This window comes from Stenella coeruleoalba, assembly GCF_951394435.1.
Source record: "Stenella coeruleoalba genome assembly, chromosome: 12".
NCBI lineage: Eukaryota > Metazoa > Chordata > Mammalia > Artiodactyla > Delphinidae > Stenella > Stenella coeruleoalba.
Genome location: NC_137158.1, coordinates 42,596,591 through 42,615,121, shown reverse-complemented (window position 1 = coordinate 42,615,121; position 18,531 = coordinate 42,596,591). Strand labels below are relative to the sequence as shown.

Below are 18,531 nucleotides of genomic sequence, written 5' to 3'. Positions count from 1 at the left end.
GAAGTTTACATTCTAGCAGAGGTATACACACAGAGAGCAAACAGTAATCATCACAAGTAAATTATGTAACATGTTAGAAGGTATGGGGACTTCCCTGGTGGTCCAGTGGTTAAGAATCCGCCTTCCAATGCAGGGGACGTGGGTTCGATCCCTGGTCGGGGAACTAAGATCCCACATGCTTCGGGGCAACTAAGTCCATGTGCTGCAACTACTGAGCGCGTGTGCTCTGGAGCCCACCCACCACAACTAGAGAGAAGCCCTCAAGGTGCAACAAAGAGCCCACTAACCGCAAAGAAAGATCCCACATGCCACAACGAAGATCCCACATGCCACAACTAAGACCCAACGCAGCCAAATAAATAAATAAATATATTCAAAAGAAGAAAAAAAAGAAGGTATGAAGCTCTATAGAAAAAGAAATAGCAGTGTGAGGGGGTTTGGGAGTATGTGGAGGGCAGAGGGAAGAAGGGGGTTTTAACCAGGTGGTCAGGGTGAGCCTCACTAAAAGCTGAATAGCAAAGAGAGCAGAGTGGCGAGAGCAGAGTGAATGACGGGGACCAGGCCTGATGAGATAAGAGATAGGAGGGGACAGACCACGGAGGACCTTGTAGGCCACTATAAGGACATTAGTCTTTACTCTCAGAGCAATGGGGAGCCACCCAAAGATTTTGAGCAGAGTGACTTGTGTGTTGAAAGAACACCTGTGGCTTCTGTGTAGAGAACAGACTACAGGGGGCAGGGAAGGATACATTTTGAAAGGAGAACCGCCAGGATTTCTGGCCTGGATCAGGAGTGTGGTATGAAAGAAACAGGAGGTTTGGGGACTGATGGAACTGCCGCCTCCTGAGATAAGGATGGCTGAGGGCAGAGCAGGTTTTGGGGATGGGGGTAAAATCAGGATTTTAGGGCTGGACATATTAAATCTGAAACATCTAACAATCATCCCAGTGCAGATATTAAGTAAGCAGATGGCTATAAAAGTCCGGTGAAGAATTCAAAAGAGGCCTGAGCTAAATATAAATTTTGAGCCACTGGCATATATATGATGTCTGAACACAGGAAATTAGATGAAACCATCATTTGGAATGAGTAGAGAAAAAGATCAAGGTGTAAGGCCTAGGACTGCTATTCAGGGTCAGGGTGAAAAATAAGGAACCAGAAAAGAAACTAAGAAGGAGTGATAGAGAGGTAGGAGGAAAAGAGCACGTTATGTTTCTGGAAGCTAATGAAGAAAAACTGGATAACGAGGAGCCATAAAAACTTCAATCCTGGGCTTCCCTCGTGGCGCAGTGGTTGAGAGTCCACCTGCCTGTGCAGGGGACACGGGTTTGTGCCCCGGTCCGGGAAGATCCCACATGCCGCGGAGCGGCTGGGCCCGTGAGCCATAGCCGCTGAGCCTGCGCGTCCAGAGCCTGTGCTCCGCAACGGGAGAGGCCACAACAGTGAGAGGCCCACGTACCACAAAAAAAAAAAAAAAACTTCAATCCTGGGTTTCCCTGGTGGCGCAGTGGTTAAGAATCCGCCTGCCAATGCAGGAGATACGGGTTCGAGCCCTGGTCCAGGAAGATCCCACGTGCCGCAGAGCAACAAAGCCCCACGCCGTAACTACCGAGCCTGTGCTCTAAAGCCCGTAAGCCGCCACTACTGAAAGCCCACACGCCTAGAGCTCGTGCTCCGCAATAAGAGAAGCCACCGCAGTGAGAAGCCCGCGCACCGCAACGAAGAGTAGCCCCCGCTAGCTGCAACTAGAGAAAGCCCATGCACAGCAATGAAGACCCAATGCAGCCAAAAATAAAATAAACGAATGAATAAATTTATTTAAAAAAAAAACTTCAATCCAAGCAACCGACAAGGGATTATCTCCAAAATATATAAACAGCTCATGCAGCTCAATATCAAAAGAACAAACAACCCAATCAAAAAATGAGCAGATCTAAATAGTCATTTCTCCAAAGAAGACGTACAGATGGCCAAGAGGCATATGAAAAGCTGCTCAACATCATTAATTACTAGAGAAATGCAAATCAAAACTACAATGAGGTATCACCCCACACCAGTCAGAATGGCCATCACCATTATGGCCAGCATCACAATAAACGCTGGAGCGGGTGTGGAGAAAAGGGAACCCTCCTACACCATTGGTGGGACTGTAACTGGTACAGCCACTACAGAGAACAGTATGCAGGTTCCTTAAAAAACTGAAAACAGAGCTACTATATGATCCAGCAATCCCACTCCTGTGCATATATCTAGAGAAAATCATAATTGAAAAGATACATGTACCCTCAATGTTCACTGCAGCACTATTTACAATAGCCAGGACATGGACACAATCTAAATGTCCATCAACAGAGGAATGGATAAAGAAGACATGGTACATATATATAATGGAATATTACTCAGCCATAAAAAAGAATGAAATAATGCCATTTGCGGCAACATGGATGGACCTAGAGATTGTCATACTGAGTGAAGTTAAGTCAGACACAGAAAGACAAATATCATGAGATATTGCTTATATGCGGAATTTTTTTAAATGGTACAAATGAACCTATTTACAAAACAGAAACAGAGTCACAGATGTAGAAAACAAACTTATAGTTACCAAAGGGAAGGGTGGAGGGATAAACTGAGAGATTGGGATTGACATATATACACCACTATATATAAAATAGATAAGTAATGAGAACCTACTGTATAGCACAGGGAACTCTACTCAATACTCTGTAATGACCTATATGGGAAAAGAATCTGAAAAAGAGTAGATTAAAAACAAAAGAGTAGATATATGTATTATAATGTATAACTGATTCACTTTGCTGTATAGCAGAAACTAACACAACATTGTAAATCAGCTACACTCCAATTAAAAAAAGAAAACTTAATCCAGAAAACCAAAACAAAACAATTCTCAAGCAAAATGGGCAATTCACAACAACTAAAGCAGCTGTTACTGGGAATGGCTATTTAGAAAGTTATGTCTCACCTAAATTGATGTATAAGATTTGTACACTTACTCTATTTCTTTAATTTTGTATCTATGAGATGATGGATGTTTACTAAACTTGCTGTGATAATCATTTCATGATGTACATAAGTCAAATCATTATGCTATACACCTTAAACTTATACAGTGCTGTATGTCAACTGTATCTCAATAACAGTAGAAGAAAAAAAAGATCCATACCCTTACAGTAGAGATTACAAGTGGGTAGGCCTAAAAGAGATCACTGACCCCTTCCATGAAGCAATACGATTCTTCATGTTTAAAAGTTAACTACTAAAAGAAAATTTCCAACCTTGCTCGGAGAAAAAGAATGCCACAAAGCATACATATTTTCTCTCAAATCATCATGTATAATGTAATAAATAAGTAAAGATCTTAGGATCTTTAACATAACCATGAGAGCGCTTCACTGTATTTCAGAATCTTCAAAGGAGGCCTAGATAGATAAATTAGTTCCCTAGCTAATTAAGGATCCAGTTTCAAGTCTCAGGCTTAAGGACCAACTCCAATCCTATGAAACTTGTACTAACCACTTTTCCAAAGGGACACTTTCTCCTTTGACTCTTCCACAGCCCCACTAAAACCAGCAATTCACAATCACGTTGTCTGAAATTTAAATAACTCTTATTTTTATACCAGAACTGAATAGATGCTTTACAGACATTTTCTCTCATCCTACAACAACTCTGCAAAATTGGGTCTATCCCTATTTTATAGATGTAGAAACTGATGCTTAGAGTGTGTTACCCAAGGTTACACAACTAGTAGGGGACAAAACCAGCTTTTAAACCCAGATCTCTTTTACTTCAGAGCCTTTACTTTTACCCACTATGCAGTACTACCTCTTGCATGAAAGTATAACACTAATAATTACCAGCTGCTGTGTCTTGTGACCCTGGGCAAGTTTCTAAACTTCTCAGTGCCTCATTCTTCTCATCCATGAAATGAGGACAATACATTATAGGTACTGCATTGTGGTGAAGATTATATAAGATAATGTATGTAAAAGTCCTTTATAAACTATAATTGTTTATATTATTACATGTACTAGATTTTATGCTCCTTCAGAACAGGTTCTTATGCCTTACATGCATATTCCCTTCAACACCCAGTAAAGGGTTTAACATGAATTGAACATCTACTAGTCTTTGGAAAAATTTGAGACACCTTTTCCCCCTCTAAGGAGGAAAGTAAGTGGTGTCCCATTGCATGAAGCCTGGGATTAAGTATCCGTAATCCAAACCTTAAATTACAACACAGTGACAAACTCAGTGTACCCATCAAACATGAGATTTAAACAGCCTCCATGACATTTAACTGTCTGGTGTTTCCTTTCCAACGTGGCTTTAGTGCCATAACAGTTCAAAAGGGGGAAAATCCCAAATGAAAATATCAACACATTTTGTAAGAAAACGTGCCCGGAAGGAGGGAGAGCAGAATAAGGCCTGATTTGTTATCCGAGTTAACAGAGACCCATTGTTTTGTGTACTATCTGAATTACAGCCTCCTGACGACAGTAGTAACTATAACACGGTCTAACTCGTTACTCACTGTGAAATTTCATTTACTTTAAGAAAAAGACCAATAACATATTTATTAAATTTCCTTACACATACTCACATCCCCCTCAGTAAGATGGACATATCTAGCAGTATATCCAGGGACGGGAGCCAATATGCCCCAGGCTAAGACTGTGCTAGATTTGCTACCAAGTAAGCACAGCGGAAGGGAACCAGCCCCTGCTCTGCTGATATGTGATTCTTGGGAAGCCACTTAACATCTCTGTTAATGATGGATCTGTTTTCCACTCTGTAAAACATGAGCTAATATTATTTTGCCTACCTCACAAGTTTACTGTGAAGGTCAAATGAAATAATAATATATGTGAAATTAATTTACAAATTATATTACCAGAAATAGCTAGATAATCACCTACCACTTGTCTTTTAGTAAATGTCACATACTAGCAAAGCTGACGTACAGATTTCTCTGAGTGTGTTCACCTTATAGTAACAAAGAGAATTTTTTAAAAATCTACTCGGGGGACTTCCTTGGTGGTCCCAGTTGTTAAAGACTCCGCACTTCCACTACAGGGGGCGCGGATTCGATCCCTGGTCTGGGAACTAAGATCCCACATGCTGTGCAGTGCAGCCAAAAAATTAAATTAAAAAAATGAAAAGAACTATAAAATAAGAAAATAAAAATCTACTTGGGAATTCCCTGGGGGTCCAGTGGTTAGGACTCCAGGCTTTCACTGCCAGGGGCCTGCGTTCAATCCCTGGTTGGGGAACTAAGATCCCGCAAGCCTCAGGGCGTGGCCAAAAAAAAAAAAAACACAGCAGGCATTTAAATAAATAAATAAATAAATAATCTACTCGTCTCTGAGATGGACACAACAAACACTTTCTTATCTACAGAGCTATGGAAGAGGTAACTGGTAAAGCTGATCTTTCCACAATGGATCTATATATTTTTTAAAAAAATATCTTCAAATGGTTCAGCTATGCCTTCCTAAAAGTGTGAAAATGGATTATCAGATCAAGATGTAGCCAGAGACTTCATATGTGACAAGCATCACATACTAGGTCATTTTACCTAGTACCTCAGTCTCTGCAAAATGCCATGTGGCTCAGAGTACTAAAAACTAGTCCTCTCCTTCTCTCCCCACTGGTCATCCCAGCTGCTTCCTCAATACCTCTGGCAAAAAGAAAATAAGGAGAATTGAGAATTCAAAATTATCTTAGATACAGGACATGCCTACCACCCCTCTTTGGGTTTCCTTGACCTAATTCCTTTCTGAACTAAACACAGGAACCCACAAAAGACTGATGATGTAGTGTACTGGCTGACCCCCTGACCCCAGTAATTCTCTGAACTGTACTGCCAACTTGCACCAGAACTTTAACTAAAGAAAAATTGCACAGATGTCCAAAAGTAGACTGAAAGCTAGAAAGGCTTCAAGTCACACACACAGTATACACACAAAAGAAAAACTTATCCCACTACCATTTTTGTTGATCATTTATCAACTATGTTGAACTGTATATACATTTTCAGTCATAACAGTAAGAAAAAAGGAAGAAACATAATAATAAGCACCTTTTTTTTTTTTTTTTTTTTTACGGTACGCGGGCCTCTCACTGTTGTGGCCTCTCCCATTGCAGAGCACAGGCTCCGGACGCGCAGGCTCAGTGGCCATGGCTCACAGGCCCAGCCGCTCCGCGGCAAGTGGGATCTTCCCGGACCGGGTCACAAACCCATGTCCCCTATGCAGGCAGACTCTCAACCACTGTGCCACCAGGGAAGCCCAATAATAAGCACTTCTGAGGAAATTCTGCCAGGGGCAAATACTTTAGACACTGCTTACTCTTATTTCATTATAAAGAGGCCAAAATTTGCCTTCGCAATATAAACAAACAATATAAAGTGCTTGAGGCCGCACTTGCCTTCTGAGGTGGCCCACACTCTGTGGAATGTGTTTCTCTCTAAATAAATCCATTTCGTACCTATCAAACAAAAATAATAATAATGATGATAATAAAGTGCTTGAGCACTTGAAATCCTAATTTCCTGTGAAACCCTTGCTCTCTCCCATCATTTGGAACTTGCTAACATTTCTCAAAATAATCCTCTGAGTAGACTTTCCATTTTCTCAGAAGTGTCCCACAAGTAGACAAAATGTTTCTTTGTGTCAAGGCCGTTGGCTTTTACTATTTACTTAATTTTTGTACCCTTCTGTTGAAGAATCATTTATTGATGTTGACAAAATCATTGCACCATCTTTGTCCCTGATTATGATTTGTAAGCCACTTGAAGGAAAAGTGACCTATCAAATTTTTTGTACTGATGACATTTGTTCCAACATTTTAGTCTTTTTTTTTTAAAGAACTTGTTTTTGTTTGTGTAGGTTTGGCGATTTCTAAAAATACCAAAACACACCATGAAACATATTATCTGTTTAATGATCTGATGATGTGATGACCTCATCTTAGCAGACCTTGAATTTCAAGAGTCCCTGAATTACAAACAAGATAATTATTTAAGGCCAACTTCAACCTGATCTCTATTGCTCTTCTAAGAAGTTTTTGTGTATGAAATAATAATATCCATTACCAGCAACGCCAGAGAAGCATACTTACCAAGTGAACATAAGGCACAAAGTATCCAAAAAGTGCAAGTGGTATTCCAACTGCCCACACTGCATATGCTGTCACCTTGAAGATGGCAAAATTGAAAATTTTTTTTGGAGGACTGAACTTTCTCCTGGAAAAGAGGGAGAATCTGTTGCCTCCTTTGGTTCCACTGTCTTTATCTTTGGCACTGGAAGCAAGAGGTCGGTAAGTAAAGCCAGCCAGAAAGAGAACAAACATGAAGATGCAGAGGACCCTCAGGGTATAAAAGAGGCCCACGCTCTCAGTCAGTACCCTTAAAAGGAAAGGCAGCAAAATTGTGAAGATACTGCTGCCGGCGGTGACAATGCCATTCACCAGTCCGAGGCGCTTCTTGAAATAGTGTCCCAAAATGACCAATGAAGGCTGGTAGGCAAAGGAGCAGCCACAGGCAAATATGATTCCATAGGTCAGGTACAGAGGCTCGATGGAGCTGTGTAAAGACGAAAAAGATGGAGAGCAGCTTTCATTATTTTTATCATGTGCTTGGTAGAATAAAACCTTATTTTAAAACTGGGTTTCAGTTAATCAAAGTATTTTCTACAAATAAAAATCAACCAAAAACAGAGGTGAAAAACTTAATAAGTCAAGAATACAATGCTGAAATATTTTAATTTAATGTGAACGGATAATAAAAAATGCCTTGAGTATGTGAAAAAATGACCGTTAAGGTCATCAGTGATTTGATTCCTCCTTCTCTTTCTATGGATTTCAGGCAAACCATGCAGCACTGGGTAAAAACTGTTGTGTTCTCCGCAACTCAGAAATAAAGGACAGTGCCAGGAAGGGCCTCAGTAAAACTGACAATGATTAAAATTAAAAATTAAAAAAAAAACTAGTCGTGATAAAAGTTTTTAAAAAGTATAATTTAACTATGAAAGCTCACTTTTTTAATGGAGTTTTCCCAGGCACTTACTAAGCAATCTACTCAAAGAAAAGGCTGCATCTGATATTTTCTCCACAAGGTTATGTCACAAACGTTTGCACAGGGGAGCAGTTCTGTTGCATTTTGCTGGCCTAAGGGCTGCAGACCAACCTTCGCCCTGTACTGCACTGTTCTTGGTATTGTGCAAGATAAGGAGAAATCATATTCTGATTGCAGGAATACTAAATGAAGTGTGTTCACTAGTGATCCCAGTTTGTAAGCTTTAGGGCCGTGTATGTCTCAAAAAAATAATAAAGGATTAAGAATTCTTTATTTTAACCAAATAACTTAATTATACACTTCTTATGAAAGTAAATGAACACAGGGAATTCCCTGGCGGCCCAGTGGTTACGACCCCTCATTCTCACTGCCGAGAGGGCCTGAATTCGATCTCTGGTCAGGGAGCTAAGATCCCACAAGCCTCACGGTGGGGCAAAAAAAAAAAAGAAAAATAAAAAGAGAGGGCTGAAGCAAGAGGAGGCTGCAGATGGAAGAAAGTAAAAAAACAAAACAGTAAAGGAACATACAGCATCACATTCTTTGAAACATTTAAGGTAAGGAGTGAAAGAAAACTAAAGTTTTTTTCTTTTGAAAAGTTCAATTCAAAAGGCTGTTTATCAGTAGTAAAGGCAAGCTATTTATTAGAAACTAAGATAGATAAAGTTGGTTAATAATTAAATTTTGGACAATAATTCTAGCCTAGCAATATGCTGAGGTAATCACAAGGAATTCTAGAATCTGATAAAATTAAGGCAGGTTGTCAATTCTCTCTCCCTGAGATGCCCTTTCCCCCTCTATTAATCCACAGTTAGAACCATCTTCAAATCAGGCTCAAGAGCCACTCCCAGACTCTCCCAGATTAACCCTACCTCACTCTGATCACTCTTTACTGAAACTCCACTCTTTATTCAATAAACATATATTTAACAGCTACTATGCTCCAGATACTTGGTGAAAAGAATATTTAAAATGTGGTCATGCCCTACTTCTAGTCTGCTTAGTGAAACAAGACATCTACGCCAGATAGTAAGAATACAGAACAAAATATAAATAATACTTCACTCATTCTGCATCAGTTTCTGCACGTAAGTAGTTTTCCAGGTAACTACAACTTACTTCTTAAGGTGCTAATTTATTTTTATTTAACAATTTTAAAGGAAGAATCTAAATCTAAATACATTTCTCTGCCTTCTTCAAAGTGTATGTTAAAAATAGTATTGACAGCAAAGTATCATCATGAACACCAGTATCTACACAATTATACCACATTATTATAAAGCTGTCAGTTGGAAAACCAGAGAGCCACTGACATAAATCACAGACATTCTTTTGCACAACATTTAAACAGAGAGTGCTAGGTAAGATTAACTTTGTATCTCTCCCACATAGTAAAGTACATAAGCTTTGTGATGGCATTTTCACTGCTGCTGGAACCTTTTTTACTTCTAAATTTTCACCTTAGTAAGAGGTGGTTCAAACTATTGAAGTATGACAACTGAATAAGTACAGTGTAAATCAGTAAGATATCAAATATGTGTGGAAAAAGGATTCCAAGAAGAGACACTGATGCAACCTCGGGGTGCTAGAGAAGGCTTTCCTAAAAAGGCAGAACTTGAACTAGAGGAAAAGAGGGTTGGTCCACTGTTTGACACTTGGAATTTACACTACATCTCCCCCTTGCGCCTGTGTATTGTTCTGAAAGTCTGGCAGCTTTTGATCGGTGGGGGGTTAAATAATGAAACTGAATAGAAAACATGACAACATTACATACAGTAAGGTAAAGATGGCTTCAAGACATTTTGTTTTAGTTAGGGGTGGGGATGGGGGAGGGAAAGAGAAAGGAAGAACTAGGTCACAATGTAAAATACATTTCATAATTTTTATTTCTCAGCGGTCAAAACTATTTGAGAAACACTGCTTGCTGTAAGCAGGTTTGTGTATATGTGTTTTGTCTACCAAATTAGGTAATAAGTTACATGGATTTTCTATCTCTTAGTTTCTCTCTCCACCAAAGTCTGAGTGTTAACACCAGCAAGCGCTAAGAATACTGACAATGGGTACCTGGAAGCTTCCAGACCAAGTGGGTATCTGACAAGGTGGTTATCACGCCATGCTGTATTACTGATAAAGAAGAACTAAAAGTAAATGATCTCACAGAGCTACTAAGCAGAATCTTATTCCAAACAAAACTGGGTTTTGTTTCTTTAAAAAAAAACTTTAGAAGAAGAAAAAAAAAACAAAACACAAAGGCACTTTAAAGGTAGAATATTTATTTTCTAACAAAAAATTAAAATAATTGTTTAGGGACTTCCCTGGCGGCACGGTGGTTGAGACTCCGTCTGCCAATGCAGGGGACACAGGTTCATGCCCTGGTCCAGGAAGATCCCACATGCTGTGGAGCAACTATTGAAGCCCACGTGCCTAGAGCCCATGCTCCGCGACAAGAGAAGCCACTGCAATGAGAAGCCCACGCACCGCAACGAGGAGTAGCCCCCACTCGCCAAAACTAGAGAAAGCCCACAAGCAACAAAGAAAACCCAAGCAGCCAAAAATAAAATAAATTAAAAAAAAATAAAGATGGCAAGCAACATAAGTTTGATTTTTTTTTCTAATAACCACAATAATGCTTTTCAACTAGAGCACGAAGATAGCTAGGGAAAAGAAAGGCACAGGATGAAAATTAACTACTAAAGTAGAGACAGGATGAAAATCATCTTAAGGTTTTTCTTGTTAATCACCTCCTGTTAGCCAGACCTACCTATTAAACCAGTGTTTCACTAACTGGGGATTATTCTGACAATGAAAGGGTATTTACAGGTAGAACTGGAGCTGGAGGGAGAGGTGCTTCTATGGTAATATGCCCACCAGCTCTTTGCAGTTAGTTCCTCTGCAGTGCACAACAGCTTTTAACAGACACAGGGAAAAGAGTGTTTTATTTTAAGCTGCATTTGACCACTTCATTTTGTCATGATCTTTTTAAATTTCAGCATTGTTCTATTTTTAAAAAGAGTCCCAGGCAGGATAAACCCAAGGAGAAACACGCCAAGACACACAGTAATCAAGCTGACAAAAATTAAAGACAAAGAAAAATTATTGAAAGCAACAAGGGAAAAATGACAAATAACATACAAGGGAACTCCCAGAAGGTGAACAGCTGATTTCTCAGCAGAAACTCTACAAGCCAGAAGGGAGTGGCATGATATATTTAAAGTGATGATGAAAGGGAAGAACCTACTACCAAGATTACTCTACCCAGAAAGGATGTCATTCAGATTCAATGGAGAAATCAAAAGTTTTACAGACAAGCAAAAGCTAAGAAAATTCAGCACCACCAAACCAGCTCTACAACAAATGCTAAAGGAACTTCTCTAAGTGGGAAACACAAGAGAAGAAAAGGACCTACAAAAACAAACCCATAACAATTAAGAAAATGGTAATATGGGCTTCCCTGGTGGCACAGTGGTTGAGAGTCCGCCTGCCGATGCAGGGGACACGGGTTCGTGCCCTGGTCTGGGAGGATCCCACATGCCGCGGAGCAGCTAGGCCCGTAAGCCATGGCAGCTGAGCCTGCGTATCCGGAGCCTGCACGTCCGGAGCCTGTGTGTCCGGAGCCTGTGCTCCACAACGGGAGAGGCCACAGCAGTGAGAGGCCCGCGTACCGCAAAAAAACAAAAACAAACAAAAGAAAATGGTAATAGGAACATATATATCAATAATTACCTTAAATGTGAATGGATTAAATGCTCCAACCAAACGACACAAGCTCACTGAATGGATACAAAAACAAGACCCATATATATGCTGTCTACAAGAGACCCACTTCAGACCTAGGGACATATTCAGACTGAAAGTGAGGGGATAGAAAAAGATATTCAGTGCAAACGGAAATCAAAAGAAAGCTGCAGTAGCAATACTCATATCAGACAAAACAGACTTTAAAATAAAGAATGTTACAAGAGACAAGGAAGGACACTAAATAATGATCAAGGGATCTATTCAAGGAGAAGATATAACAGTTGTAAATATTTATGCACCCAACGTAGGAGCACCTCAATACATAAGGCAACTGCTACAGATGTAAAAGAGGAAATCGAAAGTAACACAAAATAGTTGGGGACTTTAACACCTCACTGACACCAATGGATAGATCATCCAAAATGAAAATAAATAAGGAAACAAAAGCTTTAAATGACACAATAGACCAGATAGATTTCACTGATATTTATAGGACATTCCATCCAAAAACAGCAGATTACACTTTCTTCTCAAGTGTGCACAGAACATTCTCCAGGCTAGATCACATCTTGGGTCACAAATCAAGCCTCAGTAAATTTAAGAAAACTGAAATCATATCAAGCATCTTTTCTGACCACAACACTATGAGATTAGAAATAAATTACAGGGAAAAAAATGTAAAAAACACAAACACATGGAGGCTAAACAATACGTTACTAAATAACCAAGAGATCACAGAAGAAATCAAAGAGGAAATCAAAAAATACCTGGAGACAAATGACAATGAAAACACGATGATCCAAAACCTATGGGATGCAGCAAAAGCAGTTCTAAGAGGGAAGTTTATAGCAATACAAGCCTAACTCAAGAAACAAGAAAAACCTCAAATAAACAATCTAACGTTATACGTAAAAGAACTAGAGAAAGAGCAAACAAACCCAAAGTTAGTAGAAGGAAAGAAATCATAAAGATCAGAGCAGAAATAAATGAAATAGAAACAAAGAAAACAACAGCAAAGATCAATAAAACAAAAAGCCGGTTCTCTGAGAAGATAAACAAAACTGATGAACCTTTAGCCAGACTCATCAAGAAAAAGAGCGAGAGGACTCAAATCAATAAAATTAGAAATGAAATAGAAGTTACAACAGACACTGCAGAAATACAAAGCATCCTAAGAGACTGCTACAAGCAACTCTATGCCAATAAAATGGACAACCTGGAAGAAATGGACAAATTCTTAGAAAGGTTAAAACTTCCAAGACTGAACCAGGAAGAAACAGAAGATATGAACAGACCACTCACAAGTAATGAAATTGAAACTGTGATTTAAAATCTTCCAACAGGGCTTCCCTGGTGGCACAGTGGTTGACAGTCCACCTGCAGATGCAGGGGACACGGGTTCGTGCCCCGGTCCAGGAAGATCCCACATCCCACGGAGCGGCTGGGCCCGTGAGCCATGGCTGCTGAGTCTGCACATCCGGAGCCTGTGCTCCGCAACACGAGAGGCCACAACAGTGAGAGGCCCGCATACCGCAAAAGAAAAAAAAAAAATCTTCCAACAAACAAAAGTGCAGGACCAGATGGCTTCACCAGTGAATTCTATCAAACATTTAGAGAAGAGCTAACACCTACCCTTCTCAAACTCTTCCAAAATATTGCAGAGGAAGGAACACTCCCAAACTCATTCTATGAGGCCACCATCACCCTGATACCAAAACCAGACAAAGATACTACAGAAAAAGAAAATTACAGACTAATATCACTAATGAATACAGATGCAACAATCCTCAACAAAATCGTAGCAAACAGAATCCAACAACACATTAAAAGGATCATACACCTTGATCAAGTGGGATTTATCCCAGGGATACAAGGATTCTGCAATATACGCAAATCAATGTGATACACCATATTACCAAACTGAAGAATAAAAACCATATGATCATCTCAATAGATGCAGAAAAAGCTTTTTACAAAATTCAACAGCCATTTGTGATAAAAACTCTCCAGAAAGTGGGCACACAGGGAAACTACCTCAACATAATAAAGGCCATATATGATAAACCCATAGCAAACATCATTCTCAATGGTGAAAAACTGAAAGCATTTTCTCTAAGATCAGGAACAAGACAAGGATGTCCAGTCTCGCCCCTATTATTCAACATAGTTTTGGAAGTCCTAGCCATGGCAATCAGAGAAGAAAAAGAAATAAAAGGAATACAAATTGGAAAAGAAGAAGTAAAACAGTCACTGTTTACAGATGACATGATACTATACGTAGAGAATCCTAAATATGCCACCAGAAAACGACTAGAGCTAATCAATGAATCTGGTAGAATAGCGGGATACAAAATTAATGCGTAGAAATCTCTTGCATTCCTATACACTAATGATGAAAAATCTGAAAGAGAAATTAAGGAAACACTCCCATTTACCACTGCAACAAAAAGAATAAAATACCTAGGAATAAACCTACCTAAGGAGGTAAAAGACCTGTACTCAGAAAACTGTAAGACACTGATGAAAGAAATTAAAGATGATACAAACAGATGAAGAGATATACCATGTTCTTAGATTGGAGGAATCAATATTGCGAAAATGACTATACTACCCAAAGCAATCTACAGATTCAGTGCAATCCCTATCAAATTACCAATGGCTTTTTTTTTTTTTTACAGAACTAGAACAAAAAATCTTAAAATTTGTATGGAGACACAAAAGACCCCGAATAGCCAAAGCAGCCTGAGGGAAAAAAATGGAGCTGGAGGAATCAGACTCCCTGACTTCAGACTATACTACAAAGCTACAGTAATCAAGACAATATGGTACTGGCACAAAAACAGAACTATAGACCAATGGAACAGGATAGAAAGCCCAGAGATAAACCCACGCACCTTTGGTCAACTAATCTATGACAAAGGAGGCACAGATATACAATGGAGAAAAGACAGCTTCTTCAATAAGTGGTGCTGGGAAAACTGGACAACTATATGTAAAAGAATGAAATTAGAACACTCCCTGACACCATACACAAAAATAAAGTCAAAACGATTAAAGACCTAAATGTAAGATCAGACACTATAAAACTCTTAGAGGAAAACACAGGAAGAACACTCTTTGACATAAATCACAGCAAGATCTTTTTTGATCTACCTCCTAGAGTAATGGAAATAAAAACAAAAATAAACAAATGGGACCTAATGAAACTTAAAAGCTTTTGCAAGGCAAAGGAAACTACAAACAAGACAAAAAGACAACCCTCAGAATGAGAGAAAATATTTGCAAATGAATCAACGGACAAGGGATTAATCTCTAAAAAGATTTATAAATATATAAATCTCTAAAATATATAAACAACTCATACAGCTCAATATTTAAGAAACAAACAACCCAATCCAAAAATGGGCAGAAGACCTAAACAGACATTTCTCCAAAGAAGACATACAGATGGCCAAGAAGCACATGAAAAGCTACTCAACATCACTAATTATTAGAGAAATGCAAATCAAAACCACAATGAGGTATCACCTCACACCAGTTAGAATGGGCATCATCAGAAAATCTACAAACAACAAATGCTGGAGAGGGTGTGGAGAAAAGGGAACCCTCTTGCACTGTTGGTGGGAATGTAAATTGATACAGCCACTATGGAGAACAGTATGGAGGTTCCTTAAAAAACTAAAAATAGAATTACCATATGATCCAGCAATCCCACTACTGGGCATATACCCAGAGAAAACCATAATTCAAAAAGACACATGCACCTCAATGTTCACTGCAGCACTATTTACAACAGCCAGGTCATGGAAGCAACCTAAATGCCCATCGACAGACGAATGGATAAAGAAGATGTGGTACATTTATACAATGGAATATTACTCAACCATAAAAAGGAACGAAATTGGGTCATTTGTAGAGACGTGGATGGATCTAGAGACTGTCATACAGAGTGAAGTTAAGTGAGAAAGAGAAAAACAAATATCGTATATTAACGCATATATGTGGAACCCAGAAAAATGGTACAGATCAACCGGTGTGCAGGGCAGAGACGCAGATGTAGAGACCAAACGTATGGACACCAGAGGGGAGAGTGGCAGGGGGCAGGGTGGTAGTGTGATGAATTGGGAGATTGGGATTGACATGTATACACTAATAAGTATGAAATGGATAACTAATAAGAACCTGCTGTATAAAAAAAATAAAGTTTTAAAAATAAATAAATAAAATAAAATAAAAAATGCAGGCAGGAATTCTCTACCTGGGTTGAAATAAATAGCAAAGTCTGGATTTCATTAATAAAAATATTTCATATCAAGCCTATGAACAACCACTTCAAAATACCACTTCTCGTACCCTTTGGGGCTCAGACTGAGCTGACCATAAACTAAGCCCATTGTTTTAGACAACTTACTGTTATGAGTTAAGATTCTTCTGTGAATGGAAAAAACAAAAGGAGAAACATTTTTTCTTGGCTCCAGAGAACATATGTATCCTGACTGACATCTAACTCTGAGGCACTGCAAGCAGAAGCATTCAAATTCACAAGCTCTGATTTGCTGCTGTAGACAACACTGCGTTAAGTGACGCTGCTTAGTTTAAGTACTGAAAAGGAGGATTTTTCCTTGTAAACAGCAAAGTTTCTAAAAGGAAATCTTTAAGGTAGCTAACAGTTTTTGAAAAGTGACATGAGGAAGCCAAGTCCTTACCTTACAAAAGAACTTGATACGAGTCCAACAAATCCAACAGCAGCACCCACGACAGCTGTTCTCCGGCAACCAAACACGTCTGTGAAGACGCTGACAATTGGGCAGCAGAAGAAAATCATCCCCATGGAGAGAGAACTTACCCATGCTGTAAAAGAGGAAACAAAGGGACATTATGACATGGTAAATTCTATTTGTCCTTACCTAATAAGATATAATACATATTCAGAACAGTATTAATGCAGAAAAGGTATTACCCAGATTGATGAATGGGGGGAAGTTGGAATAAGTAACAAATCTGAATCACAGATGAAAGGACTGACCAATACTAATTATAATTAGCAAAGCAATTATTTGTGTTTAATGGAACTCTTAAAAAGTTTGTATTCTTAAATAAATCAAACATTCTCCTGTGACCTAATCACTATTAATCTCTATCCTGGTATCTATGGTTAATTTTAAGCAACTTCTAATCTATGGAAAGAAATTTATTTCAAAAAATTGAGATACGTTTAGGAACACATGCCTAGGTGATCAAACTGCAAAGAAATGATGACCACCAAACTCAATACAGTGGTGAAACTCAGGGGAGAAAAAGGAATTATAACCATCTGGACCCAGTAGATAAGAACTGAACATTTGCCTAGAGTCTGGGCTTTGTGCTTTTGTTAAAGGAATAAAGTAGTACACAGGTAGGCTGTTTGTTGACCTGGGTAACAGTTACTGTGTATTCACTTTACTTATAAAACCATACATACATTTTATCTTCTTTTCTGAAAGTATGCTATCTTTCACAATAGAAAAGATTTAAGAATCAGGTCATAATTTCCTGTTCTGATCTGTAAAGACCAAAACAAAAGGAAAGCCAAAAAGAGAAACATACTGAGTACAAATGATCATAAATTTGTGCCCAAGAAATGAGTGATCTTATAGGATATCAAGTCTGTAAATTCTTAAAAAGTATATAAACTAGTGGGGCCTAAGTGAACATGAGCTATAAAACAAACAGACCTGGGTCCAAATCCCCCATCTCTGTAACTACAATATATCCTTCAGCAGGTCACTTCCTCTGAGTCTGTTTTCTCATCTGGAAAGGGAATTGAACACAGACTTTTCCAGAATTATTAAGGATTAGAGAAAATGTATCTAAACCTCTGCATCTAGCACAGGAACAATTAATAATTCAGAGTTTTAACAACAACAAATTGTCTTATAAAATGAAACAGATGATCTCCAATGCTCCATCCAGCTCTGACAGTCTACTAGTATATTACTCTATTTCCTCAGCAAAGGAATTAAGTCCAGATCCTGTGCTAATGCCCATTTCTTAATAATGTGGTCCAAATGGATCTTCACCAGACTAACAATTTCATTTAATTCTTTGCCTTCTTACCTTTTAAATTATTTTTTTAATTATGTATATTTTAATCAGCCATAATTCTCTTTTCTTTCTTCCCTTACCAGAAAGGAGACTATGATCTTAAAACAAAACACAATGGGATGCAAATAGAGATTATCATACTAAGTGAAGTCAGAAAGAGAAAGACAAATACCATATGATATCAGTTATATGTGGAATCTAAAATATGGCACAAATGAACCTATCTACAAAACAGAAACAGACTCATAGACATAGAAAACAGACTTGTGGTTGCCAAGGAGGAGGGAAGATGGAGAGGGATTGACTGGGAGTTTGGGGTTGGTAGACGCAAACTACCACATTTAGAATGGATAAACAACAAGGTCCTAATGTATAGCACAGGGAACTATATTCAATATCCTGTGATAAACCATAATGGAAAAGAATATATAAAAAAAGAAAGTCTATATGTGTATAACTGAGTCACTTTGCTGTACAGCAGAGATTGGTACAACACTGTAAATCAACTACACTTCAATAAAACACACACACACACACACACACACAATGAAGAGACTGTACAAACAATGCAGTCTTGGCTTAGGTGCTGGTGGGGGAATTCAGAAGTGGAG

At 38.7% G+C, this 18,531-nt stretch overlaps 1 protein-coding gene across 1 annotated transcript in view; it reads right to left on the bottom strand.

Moving 5' to 3' along the window:
* SLC16A10 (solute carrier family 16 member 10) overlaps window positions 1–18,531 on the bottom strand; it is a 135,921-nt gene that overhangs the window by 33,500 nt on the left and 83,890 nt on the right. The window contains 2 exon segments of the mRNA XM_079939304.1: window positions 7,147–7,609; window positions 16,543–16,687. Of these exon segments, the coding sequence (XP_079795430.1) occupies window positions 7,147–7,609; window positions 16,543–16,687 (608 nt within the window).